This window comes from Melanaphis sacchari, unplaced genomic scaffold (assembly GCF_002803265.2).
Source record: "Melanaphis sacchari strain LSU unplaced genomic scaffold, SCAv2.0 Contig1_pilon_pilon, whole genome shotgun sequence".
Lineage (NCBI taxonomy): Eukaryota > Metazoa > Arthropoda > Insecta > Hemiptera > Aphididae > Melanaphis > Melanaphis sacchari.
This window is the reverse complement of record NW_020270976.1, coordinates 451,916-479,200: the sequence shown is the minus strand read 5'-3', so window position 1 is coordinate 479,200 and position 27,285 is coordinate 451,916. Positions and strand designations below refer to the sequence as shown.

The window sequence follows — 27,285 nt, the reverse complement described above, 5'->3', positions numbered from 1 at the left end:
ATTAATGTTTACAGACTAAGTCACAATAGTCATAATATTAGATTGGAAATAATTATCACAAAAAAATGTTCAATAAACGCTAGATAAACACCCGGAGTTTTTCTTCTACACCTAATGAACACCGAAACGATGAAATTCTCATTTTGTAGTATTTACTAGTAAATAACTTCGTAAACAGTTGCTTTCTTATCTCCGGAACCGGTGACGATGTACTTGTCGTCGGCCGATATGTCACAGCTCAACACCGAAGAAGATTCTTTAGACTGTAAAAGCAACGGGAGAACAAACGCATGAGTAAAAACAATAATAAGAAGAAAAAATAAAAGAGAAGAGGATTTTCTAAGAAACGGAAGTGTCGCTCACTTGGAATATGGACGCGCCATACGGTGTGCGCCACGCGTTCAGCAAATTGTCTTTGCCCGTCGACACGAACCATTTACCACACGTCGCAAAGCGCAACGACAGCACGCACGACTCGTGCAGATGCAATTGGTACTTGTCCGGTTTGAGAGCGTGTAACACTTCGACGTTGGAGTTCTCCATGCCGACTGCCAACCATTCGCCGGTCGGACAGTATCCCAGCGAGAATATCTGTACGGTAAACAAAAAAAAAAAGGATGGCGGGCGTTAAGACTTGTCAACTCGGGTAAAGTTTGTAAAAGTAGCATAAAAAAAAAACGGTCGCGAAGACGACCGCTCCCCCCCCCCCACGGGGTGTCGTGCGAGAGACGTACTTGCGACGAGAAGTCGTGTTGCTGTAGTTGTCGGCCTTCTCTCAGGTCCCAAGAGCGGACGGTGTTGTCCAGACCGCCGGTCCAGAGTTTCGAACCGTCCGAAGAGATGTCTATGCACGACGCTCCGTCCGTGTGCCCTTGGAACTGTCTCACCAACGTCTGATTGTGCAAGTCCCACACGGCTATGTTGCCGTCCGAACAACAGCTGAAGCACACCTGCGAAGAGACGAGGGGAAAAAAAAAATTAAAAATTATAGATCATTATAGGTCGGCCCCGTAACGCGAAAAATCTCGTTCGTCGGCGCCGCGCCCCGCCGGTCGGCGAGAGAACGGCAAACCGCGATTGTTATTAGGTAATTTTTAAATTTGTTCCGTGCGTACCTTGGAGTCCGGACTGATGGCCAGCGCGTAGCACGCCGGGGCACTGGAGGTGAGCTCGGCTTTTATTCTCGGCGTGGGCGAAGCCAAATCCCATATGCTCAAATTACTGGCTTCTCCGCCTACGATGAGCGTCCGGCCGTCCGGCAATAGTTTTACAGATCTTATGTAGTTATCACGTTGCTGCAATCGAAACAATAATTTTGTTATCAGTATGCGTTATAGGGGCATTTAAGCAGTTGATATTTTGCCACACTATAGGGGGGGGGGGTCATTCCCCTCTCCCGATCAAAAATACGTTCTATTGCTGTGTGTTTGTAAATATTATTATCATATACGTACCAAACAGTCTAGTTGAGATACGGGCGACTTGGACCCGGGTTGACTGATGTCCCACACCTTTACGCAGCCTTTGCCGCCGGTATAAACGTACTTGGTGGGGTTGCTGATGGTCACAGCACACACGACTTCGCCGTGCCCGAGAGTGTTGATCTGACGGGCGTGTCTCGGGATACCGGGACCCATCAGTGCATCGGGCGGAAAGGGCACCGGTTGCATTTGACCTTCGGCGCTCACGTGAAACGAATACGCCCTTGAGAAGAAAAGAAAAAAAATCGTTAATATTAACATTGATCGTTCTCAAACGCATGGGTTATGCCACCGCATATTTCACAACTACGAGAAAGGGTAATTTATGTACATTTTCTCGAAAGCTCTTTTTTTCTCAAATAATTCAATATGAATACATTTTTTATTTATTTTTTAACGAATAGTTCAAAACTAGATGGATGCGAGTTGAAAATGTTTATGGAGGTAAAAATGGCGACCAACTTTAATCAACAGATATTTGTTTTTATGAAAAGTTACAAATTTTTTTCAGAGGGAACCACAGAGAGTTCAATTGGTTTTTGGAGGCTTAACAGCTTATTTCGCATATCTCGTCAATTAGGTCTACGCACCCATTTACATGAGTGTGTCCAACAAAAATAAAACTTTTTAATAAAAACAATTATTAGTCTACAGCAGACGTTTATAATTTGATTGATATATTTATCGAAATTAAGTGTTTGACGACCCTCAGTCAGACGCATCACGCATATAGTGCCGCGTTACAAATATTAATTATATCGAGTTCACTTACGGTTTTCCACCGGGAATTCCCAGCCCAGGTCCTAGGGGTGCTCTCATTTGTCCGTGAGGATCGTAACCGACCTGCAAAACATCGTCGATTAAGTATTGTTATTATATTCGAGTGCATATAACACACTCCATGCACGTGTATTGATGAATCTTTGTTGTCGTCAATAATGCTACTCACCAATGCCGGCCTGGGGTAACTGTTTAATGCGGCCGATGGCGGCAAGTTGTTGTGGAGAGCGCCGTAAGCGCCTGCAGCAGCTGCAGCCGCTTGAAGATCGTGCGGATTTGCACCGCCAGCCAGGTAATGCGGGTATTGCGCTGCAAGACGAGGAAAATGCAAGTTGATCAAATGAAACATAATTTACAATTCGGCGTTTAATCGAATCGCATTTGCGGTTTCTCTTATTACCTAGCGAAGGTCCTTTGACCCCCATGGGTTTCATTGAGGAACCGGCGGCTCCGCTACAACCGCTGCCACCACTTGTCGGTGTGATCGACTTAGATATCGGCGTGCTGGGTTTGTCTTCCATCTTTTTGGTGGATGGAGTGCTAGCATTAGACGAAGTACCGCTCCGCGGGCTATAATAAACGCAAAATAAATCATAAATAAATGAGTGAGCGTATAAGTAATGCATCCATCGTTGAAATAAATATAACAATATAAATCATACACATTATCTATACACATACATAGAATAATATATATATTTTAATAATGAGTATAGGCAACGATTACAATAATATTATAAAAAACATTCAAATGTAAATTATACCTGTGTGGTCCGATGTGTTCCTTTTTGGGTTGTAACTTGTCAATTCCATTTTCTCTTGGCGAGGCTGTACCATTAAGCGGTGAGACGGGGTCCTGTGAAACGGAATATTATACATTATGTTAATACCTGCAGCGACATTGTTCGGCTATTATTACGAGGTTTCGTTATCCTATTATACACGGCAAGCATTATTTTTTGTATACATATATTTTTAAGCCCGCCGTATTATTATATTAACTATTGCTCGTTTACACATAGTTAAGTAAAATATAATGTAGTAGGTACCTACGCAAAAATACATAATATACAATAATATGAAACGGATTTTTTTTTTATGTAATACAAATATAAAATACAACAAATTATAATTCAAGTGATACTAATCGGAAAAAAAATCAAATCATATTAATATAGATTATGATGTAGGTATAGTATTTGATATAATATACCGCAGCAGATATCATAAGTTTATAAAAGACATGTATATACAGTTTTCGAACGTTTATAGGTTTTAAAAAGTTGTTTTACGTACAAACGTTTGCTCTAAACGTTTATAAAGCTAAGATAAGGTTTCGTTAAGTACATTTTGTATTCTTTCAGTATCAAAGTATAAAAAGAGCTTATGACTTGGAGCGTATATTTTTTAACGGGACAAGGAGAAAATTATATTATATATAACATACCTCACTGGCATCATCGACTACCAAGTCTTGATCGCTTTTTTCACCATCGCTCGCCTGTAAACGATAAAAAAAAGAAATAAATACAATGAAAAACGATTTAATAATAAGTTCAGGAGGATGGCGTGGGATGAGTAAACGAAGTATAAAAGTTTAATGGCAGAAGAAGTTTAGCGAAATGTTATATCGTGCAGCGAATCGGTGTATACGTAGGTTATAAAAGTAGAACTTACGTGACAATCTTTTTCTTCTTTTTTTACTTTTTTGTGCGGTTCAATATCCGGTGAGCTCCTGACGCGAAATTTCTCCCTTTCCGCAGGTGATATAGAACTCCTCTGTGTAAATAAAACGAAAAAAAACCATAAGAATAATAATAATAATAATAATAATAAAAAAAAAAGTTAACCAAATATTTATATTGTTGTTGTACTCGTCATAGGTATATGGTAGGTAGGTATGTGTATATCTTACGTGGGTATATCATATACACACACACAAACCTATATCTATTTCTCGTCCTCTCTTTATACATGAAGCAGCGTGTGATTTCGGCCGGTCGTTAAAAAAAAAAACCTAGTAACCAAATATTTGAATGGATCTCGAATATATATATATATTATGTGGTTTTTTTTTCTTTCGTCGTATGGGTCGAGGGTTGCAGGAATGCGTGTTGGTAGTGTACGTGGATGTATCGTTGGGGGGAATATAACATTTGTCGAAGTGAATACGAGGAAAAAAGAGCCGGGAGGGAGACGGCGGGAAATAAATAACGTGTGTCATAAAAAAAAAAGACTGAGAAAAAACATGTGGCGTTGGTCGTTTTTCGCCCCAGACCCCCCGCGGTATACTCACACGCACAGACACGCGCACGCGAACGTCCGCGTACCCTAAGGACCCAATAAAAACATCTCCCCCCCCCATCCCGCGCCCTCACACGTACAAGATAGTTAATCCAATTCCCGGGAGCCATAAACGGACGAGCGAAGAGGTGGTGGTGGGTAGTTTATATACCCGTACAGTGTACATGCGTATAATGCGTGTATATATGTACGATGTATATAATATATACGACTTTGACGATGTCGACGACTACGCGCGGCGGGGGCGAGGGGTTGAAATAAAATAAACCTCTCGCGTCGGCGAAAAAAATAGAGTCAATTCCCCGGGGGCGCTAGAAGGCCAATTGCCGGGTGTGGTGTTAATTGCTTTTGCCCGCGCCCGAATCCCGACGAGAATACGACACGATAGTTAATTTATATAGAGGCGCGTCCTGCAGCGCAACGACGACCGACTGTGTTGAATAAATTTCGTTAAATTGAAACATTTTATGGCGGTTCGCCGCCCTTAATCGAGTCTTATACATATATATATATATTATAGTATAATTTATATATATATATAGGTGTTATATAAGCGCGTGATGAATTCGTGGCGACCCCGTTTTCGGTTCTCCGGGACTCGCGATGGATTCTATTTAAGGGGTCTTTTTTGCTTATCTCATACAATCCATCGAAATTCGTTTTTAACGAACACAAAACCCACGGTAATAACAAAATCAATCGTGAAAACATCTTGGAATATTCGGTCCGCCTTTTAACGAAGGGAGGCTTTAATTTTTTTTTTTTTATATTTTTTTGTTTGATAAAGCGGCGCGTCGCGGCACTACAAAATAACGTATTTTCTTGACAAAAAAAAAAGCGTTTTATAATGCATATACATATTATATATTATAAGTAGAAATACGACGACAACGACGAACAAGTTTTAAACGACATTATTGCTACCTACCTTTATTGTGAATATAAATATATAACACTTACTTAACTCTCTAGATATTCTTCATCACGGTCAATTAAGCGAGCGAAAGTTCACCGTGTTTTAACAAATTTCAACTATGAATATAGTTTTACGAATAACTTGGGCTGTTTATGCTCATGACGTTAATGACGCAGAGCGTTAATGAAAATTTAATTTTAATTGAAAAGTATCCATGTTTATGTTTATCACTATAATAATACTTATATATAGTATCTATATAGACTGCAATATTGAATTTCAAAACTTACACACGATATTTAAGTAATTGATCGCCAAATAAATAATACGTAATAGATGATTATAATGAATTTGGGTTAACGATTAAATGTAAAGCAGTGACGGTGGTGTTAACAAAATGTATTATTTAAAAAAAAAAATCAATCAATGTTTTTGATATTATGTACACGATATACGTAGACGTAATAACAGAATAAGAACATTTTTTGGGAACTTTAAAATACGAAAAACATATGCATATATAGTGAATTAGTGAATAACACGTCATGTGCGTGTGATATGAATCATAATCAATACGGTATAAAGGCGTCAAAAAAATTATTTTTTTGTGTAGGTATATATTGTAATGAAAATGTGAAGATTCGGAGGCGATAGGAGGTATGTAGTGGTATAGGGTAGATACACCGTCGATGTTTTCTTGCGGCTGCGAAGCGAGCAGACCGCCACCGCAGCAGGAATGGCATCCGGCGGCGGTGCAGTGTGTAATATAACTTCCGAGACAATTGACTGTGAGCGGAAGAAGAAGCATGGTGGCGGGGCGGACAAGAAAGCTTTTACCGAATACTCACGAGTGAAAACGAGATAAAATGTGGGCGGAAGAAGATGCGCGCTCTACGAAGTTGTCGTCGACGACAACGGCGGTGGTGGTGATGCCGTTCTCGGTTTAAACTTCATCGAGAACTAATCGGCCGTGTGTAACGCGCCTCCTCGCTCCCACCCGTCTAGACGGCGGGTAAACTTGCACAGCATCTCGCGTACACTACCCGTATATATAAATACACACACACACACACAAGTATACACACGCAAGTGTGGGGTTAAGGCGGCGGCTTTGATTCATTCATTTGCAAACTTGTAATCGGCTCACGTCGTCGTCGTCGGCAGCAGAAGAGTTTTTGCGGGCTGAAGAGAGGGAAAGAGAGACGGACAATGACAGAGTGCCAGAGACTGAAAACAAGGGGAGTTTTGCCGCTATTGCACGTGGAGCTATATTGCTTCAAATGGTGTGTGGGTGTGTGTGTGTGTTATTTCACGTTGTATACATATATATACGCACCCGAGGGTAAGGACAAGCCGTGAGGGCGGAATATAGGCAACAAAAACCCCCTCGTCCCGCAGACGCTACAGCCACAGCCACGTGATGAATTCGCCGGCTGGGATTTTCGCGTATTTCGCCCGGGGATTAATAACACGCCCCTCTGGAATCCAATCACGTCTCCCACCGTACCACCACGGCGTCTCTTCGCGCGACTGCTGTTTTGATAACGATCTCCTCCGCTTTTTCTCCGCTTCCTATTCATCACCCGCTCTTCTGCGTAAGACTCGCATACACACGCACGGTAGTCTGACAGATGATATCATGGTCTCTTTCCCTCTCGGTTTATATATACCTTCATTGTTGTCGTCGTGTTCCATAATAATAATAATAATAATAATAATAATAATAGTAATAATAAAGCAAAGAGAGGGCGAAAAAAAGACGTCATTTTCGGAAAAGGTTTGAGCGCGATAACAATAAAAACGAGATAGAATGAGTGAGAGGAACAACGCGGGTTTATACTATTCAGCAGACACGACCGCAAAATTCCGCTCGGCCCCCTCGTTGGAGGAAAAAGCCGAATTTATCAATTGACCCGACTCGTTAAGATCTTTACAGGCGGTGATTTTTTTTCCGCCCGAAATAAAACCGAGGGGATTGTGATGACGTTTCTTCAACCGTAATAATAAAGGACGTACGTTCGCACGACGTATATAATGACCCGAACATATTATATAAATAAGGGATGAGGGTAGTATACGTGACGGAAGGGGCAGATACGACAACCCGATCAGCTTTTGTCCATGTAAACGACGTACGATAATATTATTGTTTATTCATCCTGCGAGGGGAGCGTTTCTAATACTACATGTCGCTAAATTTGAAATAATTAACAACAAATCGTATACAATATAAATCAATGAATATAAACGAAAAAAGTATTTTATCAAAACGCAATTCCCGTTCAAGACTTTAATAATTATGTGCGTTGTTTAACACTAATATATTCACGAAACGTCAACGTGAATCTTTGTGTATTGTAAATGTAATTTAACGTAAAGTGTGTGTGTGTGCGTGTGTGTTAATATGCGCGAGTGGCAGCGAACAGGACGACGTGCGGCGTTTTGTATAATTAATTCACACGCGATAGTTTATAATATACATTATGCCAAACGCTAACGCTGCCGCCGACGACGACCGCGACGGGTTTCCGATTCCACTTGTCTATCGTGTCGTTGTATTGGTTTTAATAGTATAGGTACCTACAATAAACGTTTAATTAAACATCAAACGATCTGACGACAGCACAACAACGCTATTTATTCGGTTTTACTTGTTACGCACAGAGAAGTCGACCGTCAGCAGTCAGCACCCGATTACAAACGTATAATATAGTGGCGCGCAATGACTATACATGATGTATATTATACACGGAGTGGTTACCAAATAAATCCAACATCATCTGTTTAATTCGTTAAAAAAACTTTTGCGATTTTAAGTAGGTATACTAAAGGACTATATATGCTTTTAAATATCTTCTTAGATTTTTTTATACTTTTACCGTTAAAAAGTAAAAATAGTATTTTGTGTTGAAACAAACTTCGTTTTTTTTTTTTTTTTTGAATGAGAATCACAATTTTTTCTTTTTTATTGTGTGTTATAAAACAAATAACTTTATAATAAATTTTTCAATATACTATATAAATTGAACTTCGAATGTTATTAAAATGTATGTGATATGTATAAAAGGCAACAGATTCATGATAAATTGATAACTATTATAGTTTATATTAAATAGGTTTGAAAGATAATATGGGTGCTATGGTGATTGAAAATAATTATAGTAGGTAATAAATAAGAAATTGGTATTAAAGGATTATTATCCTAAGTAGTTAAACATATTATAATATGTAATGATTGTATATTATACATGTATATTTTAATAACTCAGAAATAACTACGATCAAATTTTGATTTGGACGTATAAAACTATTTAAAAAGAAATATTTAATTAGCAAACAAATAAAGCAAAAAAGGCGGTTTTAATTCGAAAAAAGTTTGTATCACCAGGGTATACAATTCGAAAGATATATAAAAAATCTAAATAATTGAAAATCTTATCCTTAAGCATATATAACACACCATGAATTAGTTTAAATAAATACATTACTAAAGGATATAAAATAGAGGGGTGAGTATAGTATAATTGAATCAGAATCACTCTGTATATGCTATAGTCAGCAGTCACGGCGAGTCTGTACTGCCTATAAACATGTTACGCGTGTTGGATAAATCCGTGTCTTAGTCATAGTATACTTATATGTCGTGTCATTACATACATAATATTATACGTACACTGTATACGGTAGGTAAAGCGGCATACTATCTTTTGGCTTTTAGTACTTTTAATAATTTATCGATGTTAGATATTTATTTGTGCAGATAAAATATGTATACGACTAAGGCTATATTATGAGAGGTGACTTGAGAAAATTGTTTATGGTGAGCGAGCTGGGAGAGAAAGGATAACATTTTAAAATAATCGAAAGAAAATAAGGCGCTAAAGGATAATAACGATAATAATTTTTGAATTAACATGTTAAATCGTTTTCTTTTTTTTGATGAATAGTTAATTGTTTTTGACGGATAAACAAGAAAAAAAATTAAAAGCTAATACCTCGGTACACTTTGTCACGCCGTCGTCCGACGTAACCCTACCTCTACCAACGAATTTATAGTAATTGCGGGCAAACAATGACCGTATAATCGAGAGACAATATACATATTATAAACGTTGTAAAAAGTAAAAAAAAATTCGTTTTGAAATCGTTCGTCGACGGGCAAATGCGAATAAATTATACGTGCTTGTGTACAAAAAAATAAATAAATAAATAAATAATAAACGTAAACGCGCGAAAATAATTTTAATTTAACGCGACCACCACTCGCGTATAGTGTTGACATTATAAACAATCATATATATACATAAATACGCACTGTCTTTGTTACGGCGCCATTTATGCGTGATTTGTAAATGAGTATATCCATGTCCTATATTAGTATATTACTACACACGAGTAATATTATATTATGATAATATACACAATGAATAATATGTAATATCGAACGGTATACGTTCACGCCAGCGAATGTCTATTTTAACATTATCGTCAAGACAAGGTAAATAGATATATGTCAGCAACTTTGTGATACGCTGTATCCCGTCCATAAGCCTGGTTTACGTCTTCTTGGTTCTTATTAGTATAATAACATAACATTATGATAAAATATATATATGTATATAATTATATAAATAATGTAATACCTATTGTATTTTGGCGAGTAATTTAACGGCCATTACAATGAAGCGAACCTTGACTACAGCTGGGGCGGGTGGGATGCTTAAAGCCGGACCAAAATTCGTAATGTCGTTGATGTACTTATTTATTTTGTCATAATAATTGTCACTGTTATAATCAAATCACATTATATGATTTCAATCAAACGATATGGATCGTCAGGTGTGAGATTGGCGATTTTCTACGATACTGATACTCCGGGGCGAGCACGTGTCTTAATAAAACATTCACGCTCACGTCGTTATACACACACGCGCGTTGGTTTATGGCGGCAAAGGGATAACGCGATATATACACTGAACACCCAACACGCAATAATATAGTTGTTGTTTTCGGAAAACTCAATTTCTCTCTCGTACGTTGTGATGGTATAAGATGTGTATACATACATATACATATATATATATATATATACGGTCGGTTGCGGTTTATCGATTCAGCTACGGGTGTAGAGATGATGATGGTGGAATGAACGCAAGTATAGGGTTGGTGGCGGAAAATGGTATCCCCTATAGTAATACCGTGGAGATTAGTCGCTGCGTCTCTGAAATTAACCCTTTTCGCCCTTGTGTTAATGGTTCCGATTACAATAATTATAACACGCCGAGCCCCTTTGAACTCCTGCCACCACCAATCCATTATTAATTATAACGATACCGACCGCGATAAAAATTATACTTTTCGCTACCTATATCCGTCTAAGACATGAGACATTAATGTTATTTAATATTTATGTTTTTCGTATATTGTGTAAATGACGTGTACAATGTTTGCGCGCCACAAGATACCTAAGTACTAGGAATATTTATTTTAACATGATAAAGTATATTATACCGGAGAAAAAAAATACTATTCAAATATTTATTCTACATTGTAAATTTATAAGAAGCAAATATTTTATATAAATCGCATATACAATGAGCAATGGGGTTTATCAGATCAGTCGAGTTAATCGCAACCCCTATATTCATTATTATTATTATTATTATTATACGCCCTGGATATACCAGTAAATCCGGTACGCAAACGCGTCATCATCTCCCCAAACGACCAGATGCATCGAAAACCGAATAAACCACAGCCGTGGTGTATGTGCTATTAGAATTTATAATATACATCTACTGGCTATTATCTATAGGTATATGCGTTTGTCGTGTGTGTATTGCAACCTGTCACTTCTATGTATAAAATCCATAATAATAAAATATATGATATTAATGATGTGATGAAAAAATTTATGTATGTTGCAACTTCAGTCTTTGGTTTTTTTTTCATTACTGTATTCCGAATAATATTTTCAATAACGCATTTTTTTTTTTTTTTTTTATAAAATTCCGCAAATTAAAATAGACAAGAAAATAGAATGATTTAAAATACACACGTATATTTGTTTTAAAATTATGTTTATTGAATATTTCATTGTGGAGGAAAAAACATTAATAATGATATGCAATTATACGCTCAATTTAATGAAGTGATGCTGTTGTATAACCTATGTATAATTAATAATAGTAATACATTTTGTACAGCGCTATAGTAACAATTGGAAATAAAACGAAATGTTTTGATCTACATAATATGTAATACATGGAAATTTAATTAGATAACATGCAACGAATTTTATGCGGTGTAATCTTTACAAAAGTCAACAAAATAATTTCAAAGTATTTAAATAACAGCATAATTTATCATATTTATAAATAATAGCATATAACCCATACAATTATTATACTCGTCGAAATGAGGAATTAAGAGACAAAATGTAAATCGTGTTGTAGGTTAAAAAGAAATACTTATCGTACAACGGGTAGTTTAACCGAAATTAAGCGACAACTTACGTAATTACTAAATGAGAAAAAAATCAAATATTAGTTGCTGTTCTCTATAAAACAAACGATTTATTGTAACCGTAATAATAATAATAATAACGTGTGTCGACGAGCTATGATGGCTTTTTTTTATTGTGGTCAGCCAAGGTTAAAGGCTATCGAAATATTTCATTAAACTTGGCAATCATAAGCGAGAGGATGTTAATATAACGAAATCGTGAAAATGGTTTTGAGAAAACCACGGTCTAATGAAGTTGGTAAAGGAAGGGTTTTACGACGCACTCAGTCAGTATGCGATATGACTGCACGAATAATGTACGAAAGCTGTTTATAAGAGTGTTATTGTTTATCGTTTATACATACGTATATATATAAATATATATATATATGTGTGTGTGTAAAGTCATAATATTCAAATGACTTATTCTTGATTGAAACGTCACTAACACATTATATATACACAATATGTACATACAAACGTATATAATGTCGATCACATTACAATTTCAAACGATTAGAGTTAGTTGAAATTTAACGTTTTTCTCCGTTCATCTCCGTGTACGAGCGCACGCATAAAAACATCAGTAGCACGGAAAAAAACAGTCTTGAGGGATTTTTATATTTTTTTATTACTATGTCGACCTCGTAATCCGTTTCTTCGAAGTCTTGTTTTATACCATTATTTGATTTTTTTTTCCACCCCATCCGTCGGCACAACTATACGCGAGGGTATTTTATGTACGTGTATACAGTATACATATACACTCTCGCACACATCACATAAAGCCTGCGGGGTTATTCCCTAGAAAGAGCCGACTGGTTGATGAAACGGACCGGAAAATAACGTTACCGCATCGGCTGCACAGCTCTTCCTCCCTACTTTATCGTTACGCCTTTAAACGAGTTTACCCTCTTGTTACACCGCTCTACCAATCGAGGATTCATATATATATATATATATAACAAGAGGAAAAAAAGAAAAGAAAGGAAAAAGAAATAACCTCGATTTTTCCACGTTTTCCATCCCTACGGGGGATCGTCGTCGTTGTTGTAGTAGTAGTCGTCGAAAAAGGGCCGTCCGTCCAAGACGAAACGGATTGTTGGCAAGAAGAAATATCTCGAGCGGAAAAAAAACTAATCCTCGATTACGGGGGATTTCCACGGATTTTCTCTTTTCCGTTTTTTTTTATTTTTATTTTTCATCTTCCAAGTTTTCTACACAAATAAATACACGATTTGACAACGACGTTATTATATATTGTATAGTAGTATACCCGCCATTCAATAACTATACACATAATATATTCGCTTTCGGCGTTTTTTTTTTTTTTTTTACTTTATAGTATTCGATACGTTACAGGAATATAATATAATATAAATAAATCTCGCAATTTATAGGCCAGTCATCGACTTTACAGTCATTTTATACTGTGGTCTAATATGAATGGATTTGCTCGAGTATTTGCAGTAAGTACCTGTGGGCCACGATAAAAATGCTTGTGCGGTTCGCGTGTGTAATCGGAAACTATATAATATATGGTTTGACGAACCCTTCGACTGTAGTCCCGTATTGAGTTACGATAACGGGTATAATAATACATCCGACGAATTACGACAAACCAGAGCAGACGGACAAGAGGAAAATAATATAAATAAACGCCGCACGTATTATATTTTGTATAAACGGGTGTAAATAATATATAAGTATATATGTCGAGAAATTAATAACTGTTGAAAATCACGGGCGGCCGCGTCAAAAAATGGGCCACGGGGGTGCGGCAAAGGAATAATTATAATAATAATACGGGATGTAGCAGCAGCGGCGGTCGGTTCTTTTGTGAGAGGAAATAGAGGGTAAAAGCGGGACCGATCCCTATCGAATTTGACACGCATTTAAATTCGTGGGGAGTGCGACCAGATGACATATACATATGGATGAGGTTCGTTTCGATATTACACACGCGAGGCGGCAGCCAACCCTTATTCTGCAACGGTGGTAAGGGTATGTTGGAGGGTAGACGACCCTACATTATACACTGCTATAGCTGTTTGTTTGATGGCGCGGGGAAACTACTACGAGGGGATCGAGGACGAGCGACCGGAGACGGCGGCAACCGGAGTAACAAGGCGTCCCTTCATTAAGTGCTATCCTGGGTGCATTAATTTAATTTTAACCCCCTTTCTGCTGACGCTGTTGCCTGAATGAGAAATTTGTTATGGTTGGCGGCTCAAAGATTTATCCCTGGAAAGTGGCTATATAGTGAATGTGGCGGCGACAACGGCGAAACCAGTGGATTACACGCGAAAACCTCACTCATTTTAGTACAACAACAACAACAACAACGTGAATAATGCGTATTTATACATATTATTAGCTATAAACGTATGTATATGCTCGTGTAATATAATTTTCAGTACAAATAACGATCGATATTACATATACTACGCACTGTAAATTTATTACTAATATATAAACTCCTAATCACTTATATATTATTATATATACTCACGTGTCTTTCTTCAGCTGAACTCAGTCCTGTAATCATAAAAAAAAAAAATTAACAATGCAATATTATAATAGATAAATTATATGACATAACTAAAACGATTTAGTTGTTTGATACGAGAAGCGGGCGGGATTGGAACTTAAAATATAACTATACGTTGTACTATTTAAGGTATATAGAAAGAAACGACAAATGTGTAGAAAAAAAAGATAATATATATTATATCGAAACAATATATAATATAATGATGTGTTTGTGATTTGGAAAGGGAGACGGCGAGAGAAAATTACAACAATGTTCCAGCCGATCGATAACAATGCGTAACTGTATACATATTAAATCGTGTCAAATCGGGAATTTTTATTATAATAATGTCGAATTCGGGTGAAACATGTGTGAAAGAAATGCGCCCTTGACCTGAAAACGACGACGTAAAAGAGAAAAAAATTGCGCTCTTACGCGTTCGATACAGAAAATTTGTGTTTTCATTTTCCTAAAACGCGCAGCCGTAAACATGACCCCGCGCACGTTAGACAACGGCCAATTTATTGCACACACGCGGCGACCCCGTACACGAATATAATATAATATTCATGTAATATATGTATACGTGTGCGTGGCGTTTATATTGCTCGACGGGGACACGGCCCGCCGCCGTCGATTATGGGTAAGTGGCTCGGAAATAAAAAAAGAAAAAAAAGAGGGATACGCGCGTACAACAATGGTCCAACCAATCTCAATGTACATAATACATATATAATGCATGTATATACCGCCAAGTAACTTTATTTCAAGTGGTATATATATTTACATCATACCAGGAGAATCATCGTGTGCGTGTGTGTGTATACGACTACAACGCAAACGGCGAAGAGTTGTTCGGCGGCGGGGTAAAGGGATTCTGCGGAAATTATAAAAACCCTTTTTCACAGTATATAGGCCACTCGAGAGAACAGTGTACCGAATACGGGCGTATAGCACCCCCTATCTCACTCATCTGTATAATAAAGTCTACAACTCTACAACCCAATGCTTTCCTACCCCCTCTCAAAACTAGCGAGTGCACTCTATTCGTATACACTCACGCCATATCCTTTTGACGACGACAACGAATATTAGTCTCGAGCACTTGGGTATACATTAGCATATTAACACTTCAAACTGCAGCACGGTCATTTAAAAAAAAAAAAAAAAACGCTTCCCCATCAAACGGGATCATTTGCAGTGTAGGTATATAGTGTACTTATAAATATATATAATATATATATTTATAAGTACACTATATATATATACACTATATATTATATATATATAGTTGTTGATATTTATTGAATTTCATTATGACTGTACACAAAGTCACGAATAGGACGCTGTGATAAAATATTATAAACTGCACTAGTGATGAACTATATATGGTTCAAAGTGGATGACGGCGACAAATGTAGTGATAATAATAGATGATCACTTACCGATGGCGGACGAAGGCTTATCAGGATCGGCACCTCTATGCATATCAGTCGGTTTAGCACCTAACATGGACAGCGGATGAGACGCAGAACCGGCAGCACCAGCCAGACCTAGCAGGCTAGCGGACGCGGTTACTGGTGGTCCCGGAAGTCCAGGATGAGGCATCATTGGTATGGGCGGCGCGTGGCCAGCGTGCGGTAACTGCTGCGCGTGCATTTGTTGCTGAAACAGAAACGGATATCCAACATATATACTTAAATGGCCGCGTGTGTATTAGAGATAGTTGTTATGGGAGGAAATTAAAAGCGGGCATTTGTATTGGAAGTCAATAATACGGGTAGATAACGTGTAGACCATCAAAACGTTCATTCAAGGGATGAAGAAGAAAAAGACTATATGAGAGGACAGTATACCTATTTTGAAAAGTTATAATTATAAATCAACATGTATATACACACGCATATTTTACGCGAAAGGTTTTGTCACGATAATATACATATATATATATATAAATATATATACATAGCTAATATTATGTGGCTTTGTATACTATAATTTGTAATATTTTTAAAAACTGATTTTGATTCTTACCAATAACCTGGGCAGATCTGGACGTTGTTGCTAAAAAAAAAAATAAAAACGACATGTAATAAACGTTTTGGGCCTATATAGAATAAATAATTTTTTAAACAGATAGGTATACGATATCCCCATTCTCTAACGTGTCTACTAATCACTATAAATAACGAATAAATATAATATAAAAAGAATCCTTGTATATATTTTAAAGTTGATAACATTTTATTGAATTTTGGGGTTTAGCGTTTTTTTTTTTCATGGTCTTGTCATATTCAAACAAACCCATACCCGTTTATTTATTGTAAGTAATTATCACGAGGAAATAAAAAAAAAATACTCTACGACTTTGCATTCAAATACATCATTAATGGACTTTTATATATGCAGCAATAGTTGTTTTGACAAAACGGCAGTATAGACGCCTTTATCACTCTACCCTAAAGCTGTTTCGACCATATATATTATAATGGTGGAGGCGGCGTATATATTCCCCAAACAAACCGCTTTGTTCAAACACTCGAAAAAAAACCGCTCAAGTAGCATTAACACCGAGGGGGTTTTCTTTTCGAGTGCGGAAACAGAAAACCTTTCCCACCACCCTACGTCGTCCCGTCGATATATACACAACGGAAGTCTTTTGACGGACGCGAGAAATAACAACGACAGCGCAGCGGCGACGACTGCAGAAACCGAACAACAATGGATTTGACTGTGTGAACGAATTTTTTTTTACGTCAGCACTGTATACAGCAAAGAAATAAAAAAGAAATCAAGATAGGTTTTTTTTTTCATAATTATTATTTAAATGACTGAGTACGTGGGAGATTAAAAACTTAGTGTTGTTCCCGGCAATTACAATTACTATACACTATTAAGTAATAAACAACTAGAGTTTATATAGATAAAAAAAACTTTCTGAATACCACAAGAAATGTAAAAATGTATAAAGTAAGTAAAACAATGTAAATAAATAACAAATTTATAAATAAGCACCCTATTGTAGCGTTATATGTAGATAAGAATTCTTTGAAAAATTGCAGAATATATCATAATATATACGTTTTTTTTTTTATTTTTATTTTTTTTTTAAGGCATTCCTAGCGCTGGAAAGCTATTTAAGCCTAGTATAAACGTTTAATACATGTTATATATATATATATATACACACAGTATAATGATTAAATCGATGTCACAAAAAAAAATGTCATGTACCTTGTATATTAATATTTGTACAACAGTGTTAAAATCGTTGTGTTATATTTGAATAAGCTCTTTTGTACACGCATGGGTTGCACGCGCACTCAAGACGATAACTTTGCGAATCAATACAAGTGTTAGTAGCGCGAGCATTTATACGTGTATATAAATATTCTGCAAAGAATTTACACGTATTATAGGGTAATACAATTATAATAAACACTCTCAATAAACGGCATAAAAAAATCAACATTCTGCTTAATGTGTTTACAGCACACAGATCGTACGACTGTGAAGTCGTGTTCGACAAAATTTAATATTTGAAAATTGAAGAATTAAGGGTATAGTTATAATCCAAAATGTCACAGAAGTCCAAAAGTCTTGATAAAAATATAATACCAATGGCTATTAGTGTACACATATAACAAATATATTTATTTTTTTTTTTAAATAGAGGTACATTTTTTAAGTCTATTAATCATTATATTAATGCTGTTTTTAAACGCGGCAATAAAAGTACTTAAGAATGTGTGGTCTTATAACTATTTTAGTTATAACCTTGAAGGATTTGTATGTACGCCATGTCATCAATTTAATAATAAAACTAAGAGGCGTCATATCGTATATAAGTTTTAATATACATTGTATACTAAAATAAATAAAAAAAAAAAGTATCTACACTGTTTTTAATAACTGTAAAATGTATATTTATTTTTTTCCATCGTCGGGGCGGCGAACAACAACAATTATTTGTTGTACAGCGAACGAGTAGCTGCAATAGCTGTATACATTACAATAATGGTGTGCGGTAAAACTTTCACAACCCTCTTCGGGACAGGCCACGCGCGAAAGTATAAATGCGTATACATTATGTATATACATAAGAAAACGGGACCGGAAGCTGAATATATATATATATATATATATATATATAGGTGTTTGTAGGGGAAGACTTTAGGGGTGGAGGGCGAGACGGCGATAATAATTACCGGCTGCCGACTAACGAAGTGCGTTGAGAAAAACCGCACGTCCGGAACATTTGTAGTGTACTACGGTTGTGCGGCGGGCGTGGCGAGGACATAGCGAGGAGAGCGCAATTAGCGGAAGCTTCTCTCCGTCGACAGAAGGGCCGCCGCCGTAGTCGCGTCGTTCATAACCGCCGCCACCAGCCCACGACCGACCCCGTTGTATACTCGGAGCCGCCGTCATTATTAAACGTTGAGAGGTTCGCCTCTCTCTCTCTGGCAGACGTGACGCGTGGAAAACATTAATCGAAAATATCTTTCTATCTCTCGCCCTTCGTCTCCTTCTAACTCATTCGACCTCTTTCTCTTCCCATATCCCACTATGCTTACGCGTACACACCAGGTAGAGTAAACACGATCATTATGATCTACGCCACCGCGACTAAATCGTCTCGGGAACATTCTCGCGTGTAATGATACGCCGCCGTTGTTTCAGAAATGTGTGAATTGGGCTCGAGGCTGAATCTATTTTTATTATTATTAGGTATACGATTTATTATTTTTTTTTCCTCGAGATTAATTACGCCCATCTCGGCGGAATAGTGGTAAACCGGAACGAATCAAACGACAAACAATAATAACAGTGAAAAAATAATACCAACTCGGGGCGTCGCGATATAATAATAATAGTGTATTATAACCACGAAATCATATAGCTGATAGCGGCGACGGGAGAAGGGTGAAATTGACAGACTCACGTAGTTTGGAACGACCATATCGAACCCGAGCTCGTTACACGCGCACGCCGCCTCCTTCCTTCCAATATAGTATATATAAAATATATATAGCAGCGACTATCTAGCGCCTTCACCTCCGTATCACGCCACCCCTTAATACCACTACCCCATATGTCCATGTAGACGACGACGTTTTATTCGCGACGCGCCTCCGAAATAGGTTCATACAATATTCAACGCGCGTTACCGCCAACGCCGCCGCCACGTCCTGAACATCCGACGCGGACGTGACCGGACTGGCCAACTGGGTTTTGGCCTGACGATCCTTACGATCCCCGCCACCATCGTAGATGTCGTCGTCACCGCTATTGCTCGAGACGACCCCACTGTGCGCGTGGTATACGTTTACCTAAAAACTAACAACTATTGCTGCTGCTGCCGCAGGATGCTTCGTTTAATTGCTTCTGGGACGACGCGACGCGAGTACAATATTATTATCGAGAGCGATGGGGAAAAAAAAATTCGAAACGTCAGTGTTTCTCCTCTCCCTCAATCCCACATCACCTTCATTCGATTTACGACGCTATACACGTGAAAACGATTGCTATTACACGAAATATCGTATACATTCATTATACTCTTTTATTATATAATTTATATTATATAATATCTTACCCCTATGATAGCGTTGAGTTCGGTCATGGTCACTTGTTTCGCTCTTTCTACAGCCGTGGCTACTTGCTGTTGGTGCTGCAACAATACACAATACAAATACATTATTATGCTATGTGGGTACTGGGTATTTATGATGTGATATGTCACACTAATAACTGAACATATTTATTAGAAAAAAAAAATCAATGGATTTCACGAAATCACTCACCTCTTGCGAGAGAAAAGGCATTATCTGTGCGATGATGGCGTTTAAACGCTTCGCAATTTCCGTCTAAACAAAATAAAAATTAATATTATCGTTGGGCATTAATATTTTGTGCACATACACACATATATATATGTATAATGTAATGAGGTTACTTCCTCTATCTCCGGGAGTTAGAACGCGTCGCAGCAACACGTCGCTAACGACATTACGCGCAGGAAATTAATTAGAGTTAGTCAGTGCAGTCAGTGACGGGTGACTGGAGAGGGTTGACCGTTTTTATTTCCAATGTATATGAGTGTGTTTGAAGGGGACGGCTACAACGACAAACAGCCCGTTTATGTAATATATATTATAAATGCCGTGGAATAACAGCTTATACCTATATATATATATTGATTGCTATACTGCAGTGGCGTCGTTGCCGGGGTGAAACGGTTTCGTGTTATCGCCCTCCGGTATTACGTGAGCGAGCTACCCTCTTTTTGCCGCCACCCTCGTCGTTCGTCACCACCGCCACCGGTACATGGTCTTGTATACAGTGGCGGTGGCGATTCCAAACGAGTCGGGTCGGATAGAGGAGAACGGGAAACCGTCAAGGCTCGAGTGTTTCGCGGGTATAATGTTTTCCTTCGGGCTTTGCCACTCGACACGAGTGGTGCGGGGTAGCCACCGCCAACACCACCCTACCACAGCACGCAGAACGCGCAAACGACCCTTGTAATATGTGCCAACTCTCTGAGTTTTACTAGCTATGAGGGAGGAAAAACCCGACCCTGGTTATATAAATAAGCCGTTTCCCGGTCTGCGTTCTCCTTTTGTTAGAAGGGCTTTATATATATACTTTTCTTTTTCTTTTTCTTTTTTTTACTTTTCTCTTCTTTATCGCACTTTTGCTCCCTTTTTCCCCTCGAATCTCATCGTCATCCCTCTACTTATTTCTTTTCTACTTTTTTGACTTCAACTTTCCTATTGCAGCTACTCGGAAAGTACACACCGTACCGTATATCCACTAAACATCGTATATACGTATACACGTATATATACTTTCAGCAAAAACCCACGTCGGTCGGCCACGTCAAAAGGCGACGCTTTAAGTACGTGTATCTCAAACACTTCAGTAGCGTATATATACGCAATATAATACTTATTTTGATACATACTGCAGCTTTACTGTATACATATACTACGACAGATCGATATAAATACGTAAATATACTTAGTACCTATGTTATTATACGCACACTGAAATATGCATAACAACATCACTGTCACGATAAATTTATGATCGCTCAAAAACCATATAATAGTGTATTAGTATAGCAATGGTTGTAATAACAGTAGTTATTCTTTAAGAATTATTTGTTATGTTTAGCAGCCAAATACTACTACGATTAATTGCACACCACTGGTGTAACAGTCGTTGTCGCGTTGAGCAATCTCTCTCCTCTCTGCCTCTCATTCTTCTTCTACTTCTTTTCCGCCCCCTCCGACCAACCACTGTGGCGGAATCTGAAAATTTATTTCGACGACGGGAAATATACCTCCGGGGCACTTATTGTTATTATTATATGGGAGCGCGCTGCGATATTTCGAGGGCGACTGAGTTAATCGGAGACTCGTTAAAAAAACCGGAGGGGTTGGGAAGATTACGTTGTGTTGAAAATAAAAAGTACTAGGGTGGAAAACAGTCCGGGCGATTACTTCGCCGAAATGAATTTACAGCGGATGGCAGCAGGGGTAGAGTGAAAAAATAAGAGAGAAATCCTCCGCTCCCTTACTGCTGCAGTGTATATATATAATATATATACATAACAAACAACTCTCTTCTCCCCCACGTATGTCCTTTGCCATATTTCTCCCTCGGCGTTTTGTACAAAACGAAATATTAATTCGGTGGGATGACGGTTTTAACGACCCTTTGCCAGAAATTTGCACTACAGTCGTAACGGGATTAAAAAAAAAAAACACGGAGTCGTGGGCTAGAATGGGGTGGTGAAATGTTTGAGATTTCTCGATGTTATTATACACGATACGAGATAAAAAGACAAAAAAAAAAAAAATAATAAAAAAAGGATTATAATTAAAAACTTGCCTGTTTGTGCATTTCCACGTTGAGGCCGTAGGACATCTCGTAGTACTGTAAATACACAAAAAATAATTTGATTAGAATACTACAGATACACTTGACGACATATGTATCAACAATCAATTGACGTTTATCGCGGAAACGCGACATAGTCTCTCGAAACACCGTTAAACCAATCGAAAGACAAGCTTTGTGACGACGAAAATAATCGTTTTTATTCTTTAGTAAAAAAATAATAGTATGTCAACACGTGTTTTTATAAGAGAGTAATAGAAATTGTTGAGAGTATTTCGAGACGCGTATTCCATCAATAGAAAACAACAAAATGTAAATAAAAAAAAATATCCAAATAATTGAATTTTCAGTGTAATAAATAAAATATGTACGTTTTTATATATATTTTATTATTATATACAATATGGTCAACGATTTTTAAAATGGAAGTGTATAAAAAATAATATTTTATACAGTAAAGAAATGTGTAGCGTTTAACATACAATATTATCTTAATTAAACATTTATAAATTACTTGAATTCTTAGAAGTCGTCGAATTATTTGCTCAAGAATGAAACATTTGGTATACACAAATACCTAATAAACACATTGCTCTTCAAAGCTAAATATGTTTCGAATAATTTAAACGAAAGTAAGTTTTCAATTACGCAAAGGTAAGTTAAGTTTACTTAACCCTTCCAGTAATTATATCCTGATTTAACGATATATCGAGTGGACAAATGCGTTATTTCTGTCTACTTACGTCCACGTTTTAAATAACATTTATGTATTATAATAAAAAAATTATATTTTCGTGCAACAACAACGATGACAATATTATGCATGCAAAAGCCATAGCCGAAAGCTATACAATTATATATGCTCTGGTAAACACTATTTATGTGTGACCTGTACTCACCATCACGTAATGCCTTTGCATTTCGGTTTTTTCTTGGACGATTTTTTCGACTTCCATTTTGGTACTGTTTTGATGGTGAGGGATAAACAAAAACAAACCCAAAAAATAAACAAGCAATGTTAGTATAATGTAAAAAAAAAAAAAAACAAAAATTAAACAATACAGACAAAACAAATATAAGGGATATTCGGATGTAAATATCGAATTTATCGTCCAAAAACATTTCATTCTTTCTTTATATAATATACTTTTATCGTCTGCACCCTTTATGATTATAATCGCACAAATATTTATTTTAACCCAAATACCTCGTCTACTTCTACAGTGATTTTTATTGACTAAATTATGTTATTAAAATATTATAATACCTATCGTAAAACACGACACACGTATATAACAAGGGTATGATTCGTTAGTTCACGATATCGGCTGAGTGCATTACGTATACATAGAGTACGGCGCGTCTAATGTTTTAATTATTACATACTAATCGCCTTAATAATATGTTATGTAGGCGTATCGTCAGTATTATTATTACTATTTTTATATGTTTAAATAAAAAAATACAAAATAACACCGCTTAAAAAATAACTATGCATTTATAATATTAGCAATCTATTTAAATGATTTTAAAATCAATTTTATATATTTATTTATACAAGAAGTTAAAAGTAATTCAAGTAATTATATCATAATTGTAAAAATGATCTAGTTTTCACTATTTTTTTACTGTAGTATTTTTTTTAGATTTTTAGTAACAATATTTATTTTTAATTTCAGTTAGAAGCAAGATATTATATTCTTCTAAAGAAAAATTGTACGTATGAACATTGAAAATGGAATAATTAGTAACAATCATTTGCATTAAAATTTAGATAAAAGAAACTTCTCACTAGTAAGCCACAGTATTATTAATGAAAGACTATTTAAATTCGATATTTATGTATCAATGTATTTTATATATTTTATAAAAGTATTTTTTCCCTGGTTATGAATTAAAATACAAAAATCTAAGAAACCGCAATGACTAAATATTTAACTTTCTTGTAAAATTTTTGTGTTTAAAATATTTCGAATACAAAAACTTTTTTTAGACAAATTAGAATAGCTATTTCGAACAGATCAACCCATGTACACACACACACACACATACACACATACACACACACATATATATACAAATAAGATGATGATAACAAATATTAAAAAATGAGAGGTAAAAAAGAAATGAATTGTTTAATATTATGGCATTATGTAGTAGGTGGGTACCTAATGTATACATATGATAAGGCCGTGATGGCAAGAACATTTCGAGGGACTTCACAGGCATTAAGGGGTAGTTGTTGTCGTTGTTGTTAATGCCGACGACAATATCAATGGCTCTTAAGCATTGCGTACAGCGGTTGTTCATGCTACATAATTAATTGTCCGGGACCTTCACGCTCACTCACCATTACGTAATGCCTTTGTATTTCGATTTTCTCGCTGGCCAATTTTTCGCATTCCATTTTCAGGCTGAAAACCAAACCGTACGTGATACATATACGTGTGCAACTCGATTATCCGTAGGTATATACGTCGTGGGCACACCGTTGGAAATATATATTATACACCGAATATCGGTCATTCCCATCCCCCAATAATTGACGAATTAATATCCAAACAATAATGACGATATTATATTGTACTTATATACCCATACGATACAACATATGTAGAAAGTATAGGTACATAAAAGTAATAATATTTTTTTCGGGGCAGATACAATAAAGGTACCTAATATTATAAACGTGAACCTAAATTTTAATTTTGTTTTAAAAATTTCCTCGATATTATTATAAATGTTTTGTACTGTAAGAATATTGTTCTTGTTATATATCATATAGATCTGTATGAATGTGGAGCTTGTATTCAAAACACTTACGTGTGGTACTGAGCTTGAAGAAAATTGAATTCTTCCTTGATTCGGTCGCATGATTCACCAATAGTAAACTTGAACGGCTGCCCCGGCTGTGGTGGGCCCTGTAGATAATGAAAAAAAACAAATCTATGTTAGTCATTTTGTTATTATGCGATCCAAATACATTGGTGGTGCGGGATATATATATAGGTATAGCTGCGCAGGGCGCGCATGTGTAGATAACAATGTATTATATTATGTTGGATTTCATAAGATGCAATTGGGAGTGTACGTGCGTGCAGCGTATATTATACACACTCAGGGGAGCCCGAAGGGGAAAAAAACGTAGAAAATCATTATTCGACACGGAAATTACAGACGAAAATGTGCAGCAATAATACAAGGCTAAACGGTCCAATAACCCCACGTAGTGTTATCCATTGGGTTAGTGTAGCGTTGTACTATATATCAACGGGGTATACATGTGGTACGTAAAAAGATAAACACTATTTAGTCTTTCGCGCGTTATGCATTATATATATATATAAGTATTTGCCGTTGTAGTTATATAAAAGCTTTGTTTTTATGACTAACTGTGGTGGTTTATGAATATATATATATATATATATATTAGGTATATAGTATTACTGTAATGACGACGGTGAAATGCGCGAGCGTTTATGTACAATGATACGGATAAACACGTTTTTGTACATATATATGCTATATATTATACATTGTTTTTTTTTCGTCGTCACGTGATAAAAACACGATAATTGGGCGCGTATTACAATATAATATAATGTTATTATTATTATTATTATTATTATGTTGCTACAGTAAATAGACGTATAGATATAGTAGAGAGTGAATTTAGTGTTATAGTAAACGAGTATCGAACAAGCGCGAGCTCAGATTCACAGCAGTTGACAAGAATAACAACAATTCATATAACCAATAATAACATTTTAATATAACAAAACAACTTGACATAAGTATAACAATAATAAAACATTACAATATTGTATACGTAAATATGTACCTATACGATAAAATACAATGTTTATATAATATAACAGTAAGAAACCGGAAGCTACACCGCCAATTTTGATTAGTCTATCCTAAACTGAAATAACATATTATTATAGAATAGTACTAATATGTATATATATATATGTATATGTATACGTACAAAAAGACCCGATTACAACGATAAGTAGTAATAAAAATAAATCATTACAAATGAGTACTTAAAATTATCACAGAACAAATATATAATATAAGTTATACAAGTAGTAACAACAGTTCATACATTACTGTATTTAGGAATACCGAAATTAGTATGGAGTGTCAGTAACGCCAACCAACAACAACACTGGCGGCGGCGGTGGCAATAAAACAATTGACAACCGCCGGAAACATTTGACGCCGCCGACGAAATAGAGAGGCTTAAATCGTGTAGAGAAGCGAATGAAGCGCACGAGAAGGGAGTTATGGAGAGACTGGAAATACAAGACGAGTAGTCGGAGGAGCTGGAAACTTTGGAAACAAGTAATCGAAGAACCCGATAACCTTAACCGTATTCATATAGTCAATACCAAATGCAGCGGGGCGGAAGATGGGAGCAGGAGTTGGAGACGAGTGCCGACTTCGTCACTTCCGTCCCTGCGGGGTCGTTTATGCGGCGGTATGGTACGACTGGCGATCGCGGTCGTCTCCGTCGGACGACGACGACGTGTTTAGACGGTGTGCTTATGGTGATGTTTGGAGTGACCGGCGTGGTGGTGACCGTGAGCGGCCTTGCCGTGATGTTGGTGAGCGTGTTCGGCGCTACCGCCGTGCTTGTGTCCGTGACCGAACTTGCCGCCGTGGTGGTGCTTGTGATCGGCGCTACCGTGATGGTGGTGTCCGTGGCCGAATTTGCCGCCGTGGTGGTGTCCGTGTCCGAACTCGCCGCCGTGGTGATGCGCGTGCTCGGCGCTTCCGTGGTGTTCGTGTCCGTGTCCGAACTTGCCGCCGTGGTGGTGTCCGTGTCCGAAGTCTCCGCCGTGGTGATGTTTGTG

General features: G+C 36.9%; 2 protein-coding genes across 6 annotated transcripts in view; both read right to left on the bottom strand.

The window, feature by feature from the left end:
• Nucleotides 1-27,285, bottom strand: part of LOC112593125 (transducin-like enhancer protein 4) — a 40,604-nt gene continuing 13,319 nt past the window's right edge. The window contains exons 2-20 of one of the 4 annotated variants that reach the window (XM_025337422.1): nucleotides 25,247-25,344; nucleotides 23,323-23,386; nucleotides 22,415-22,459; nucleotides 20,323-20,385; nucleotides 20,115-20,189; nucleotides 16,553-16,582; nucleotides 15,964-16,183; nucleotides 14,498-14,523; nucleotides 3,939-4,040; nucleotides 3,709-3,762; nucleotides 3,026-3,117; nucleotides 2,662-2,831; nucleotides 2,431-2,570; nucleotides 2,254-2,324; nucleotides 1,455-1,704; nucleotides 1,116-1,295; nucleotides 735-950; nucleotides 364-591; nucleotides 1-263 (exon numbers count right to left, since the gene is read on the bottom strand). In XM_025337422.1, coding sequence (XP_025193207.1) covers nucleotides 156-263; nucleotides 364-591; nucleotides 735-950; nucleotides 1,116-1,295; nucleotides 1,455-1,704; nucleotides 2,254-2,324; nucleotides 2,431-2,570; nucleotides 2,662-2,831; nucleotides 3,026-3,117; nucleotides 3,709-3,762; nucleotides 3,939-4,040; nucleotides 14,498-14,523; nucleotides 15,964-16,183; nucleotides 16,553-16,582; nucleotides 20,115-20,189; nucleotides 20,323-20,385; nucleotides 22,415-22,459; nucleotides 23,323-23,386; nucleotides 25,247-25,344 — 2,232 coding nt within the window. In that variant the 3' untranslated portion in view covers nucleotides 1-155. Of the gene's footprint in view, nucleotides 264-363; nucleotides 592-734; nucleotides 951-1,115; nucleotides 1,296-1,454; nucleotides 1,705-2,253; nucleotides 2,325-2,430; nucleotides 2,571-2,661; nucleotides 2,832-3,025; nucleotides 3,118-3,708; nucleotides 3,763-3,938; nucleotides 4,041-14,497; nucleotides 14,524-15,963; nucleotides 16,184-16,552; nucleotides 16,583-20,114; nucleotides 20,190-20,322; nucleotides 20,386-22,414; nucleotides 22,460-23,322; nucleotides 23,387-24,773; nucleotides 24,838-25,246; nucleotides 25,345-27,285 lie in introns of all 4 variants that reach the window. The other 3 variants (XM_025337423.1, XM_025337425.1, XM_025337424.1) reach the window with 3 other exon arrangements.
• The window catches only part of LOC112593126 (histidine-rich glycoprotein-like), a 2,983-nt gene continuing 1,940 nt past the window's right edge, over nucleotides 26,243-27,285 (bottom strand). Inside the window, exon 4 of one of the 2 annotated variants that reach the window (XM_025337429.1) lies at nucleotides 26,243-27,285. This exon is cut by the window's right edge and continues 1 nt beyond it. In XM_025337429.1, coding sequence (XP_025193214.1) covers nucleotides 26,962-27,285 — 324 coding nt within the window. In that variant the 3' untranslated portion in view covers nucleotides 26,243-26,961. The other variant, XM_025337428.1, reaches the window with a different exon arrangement.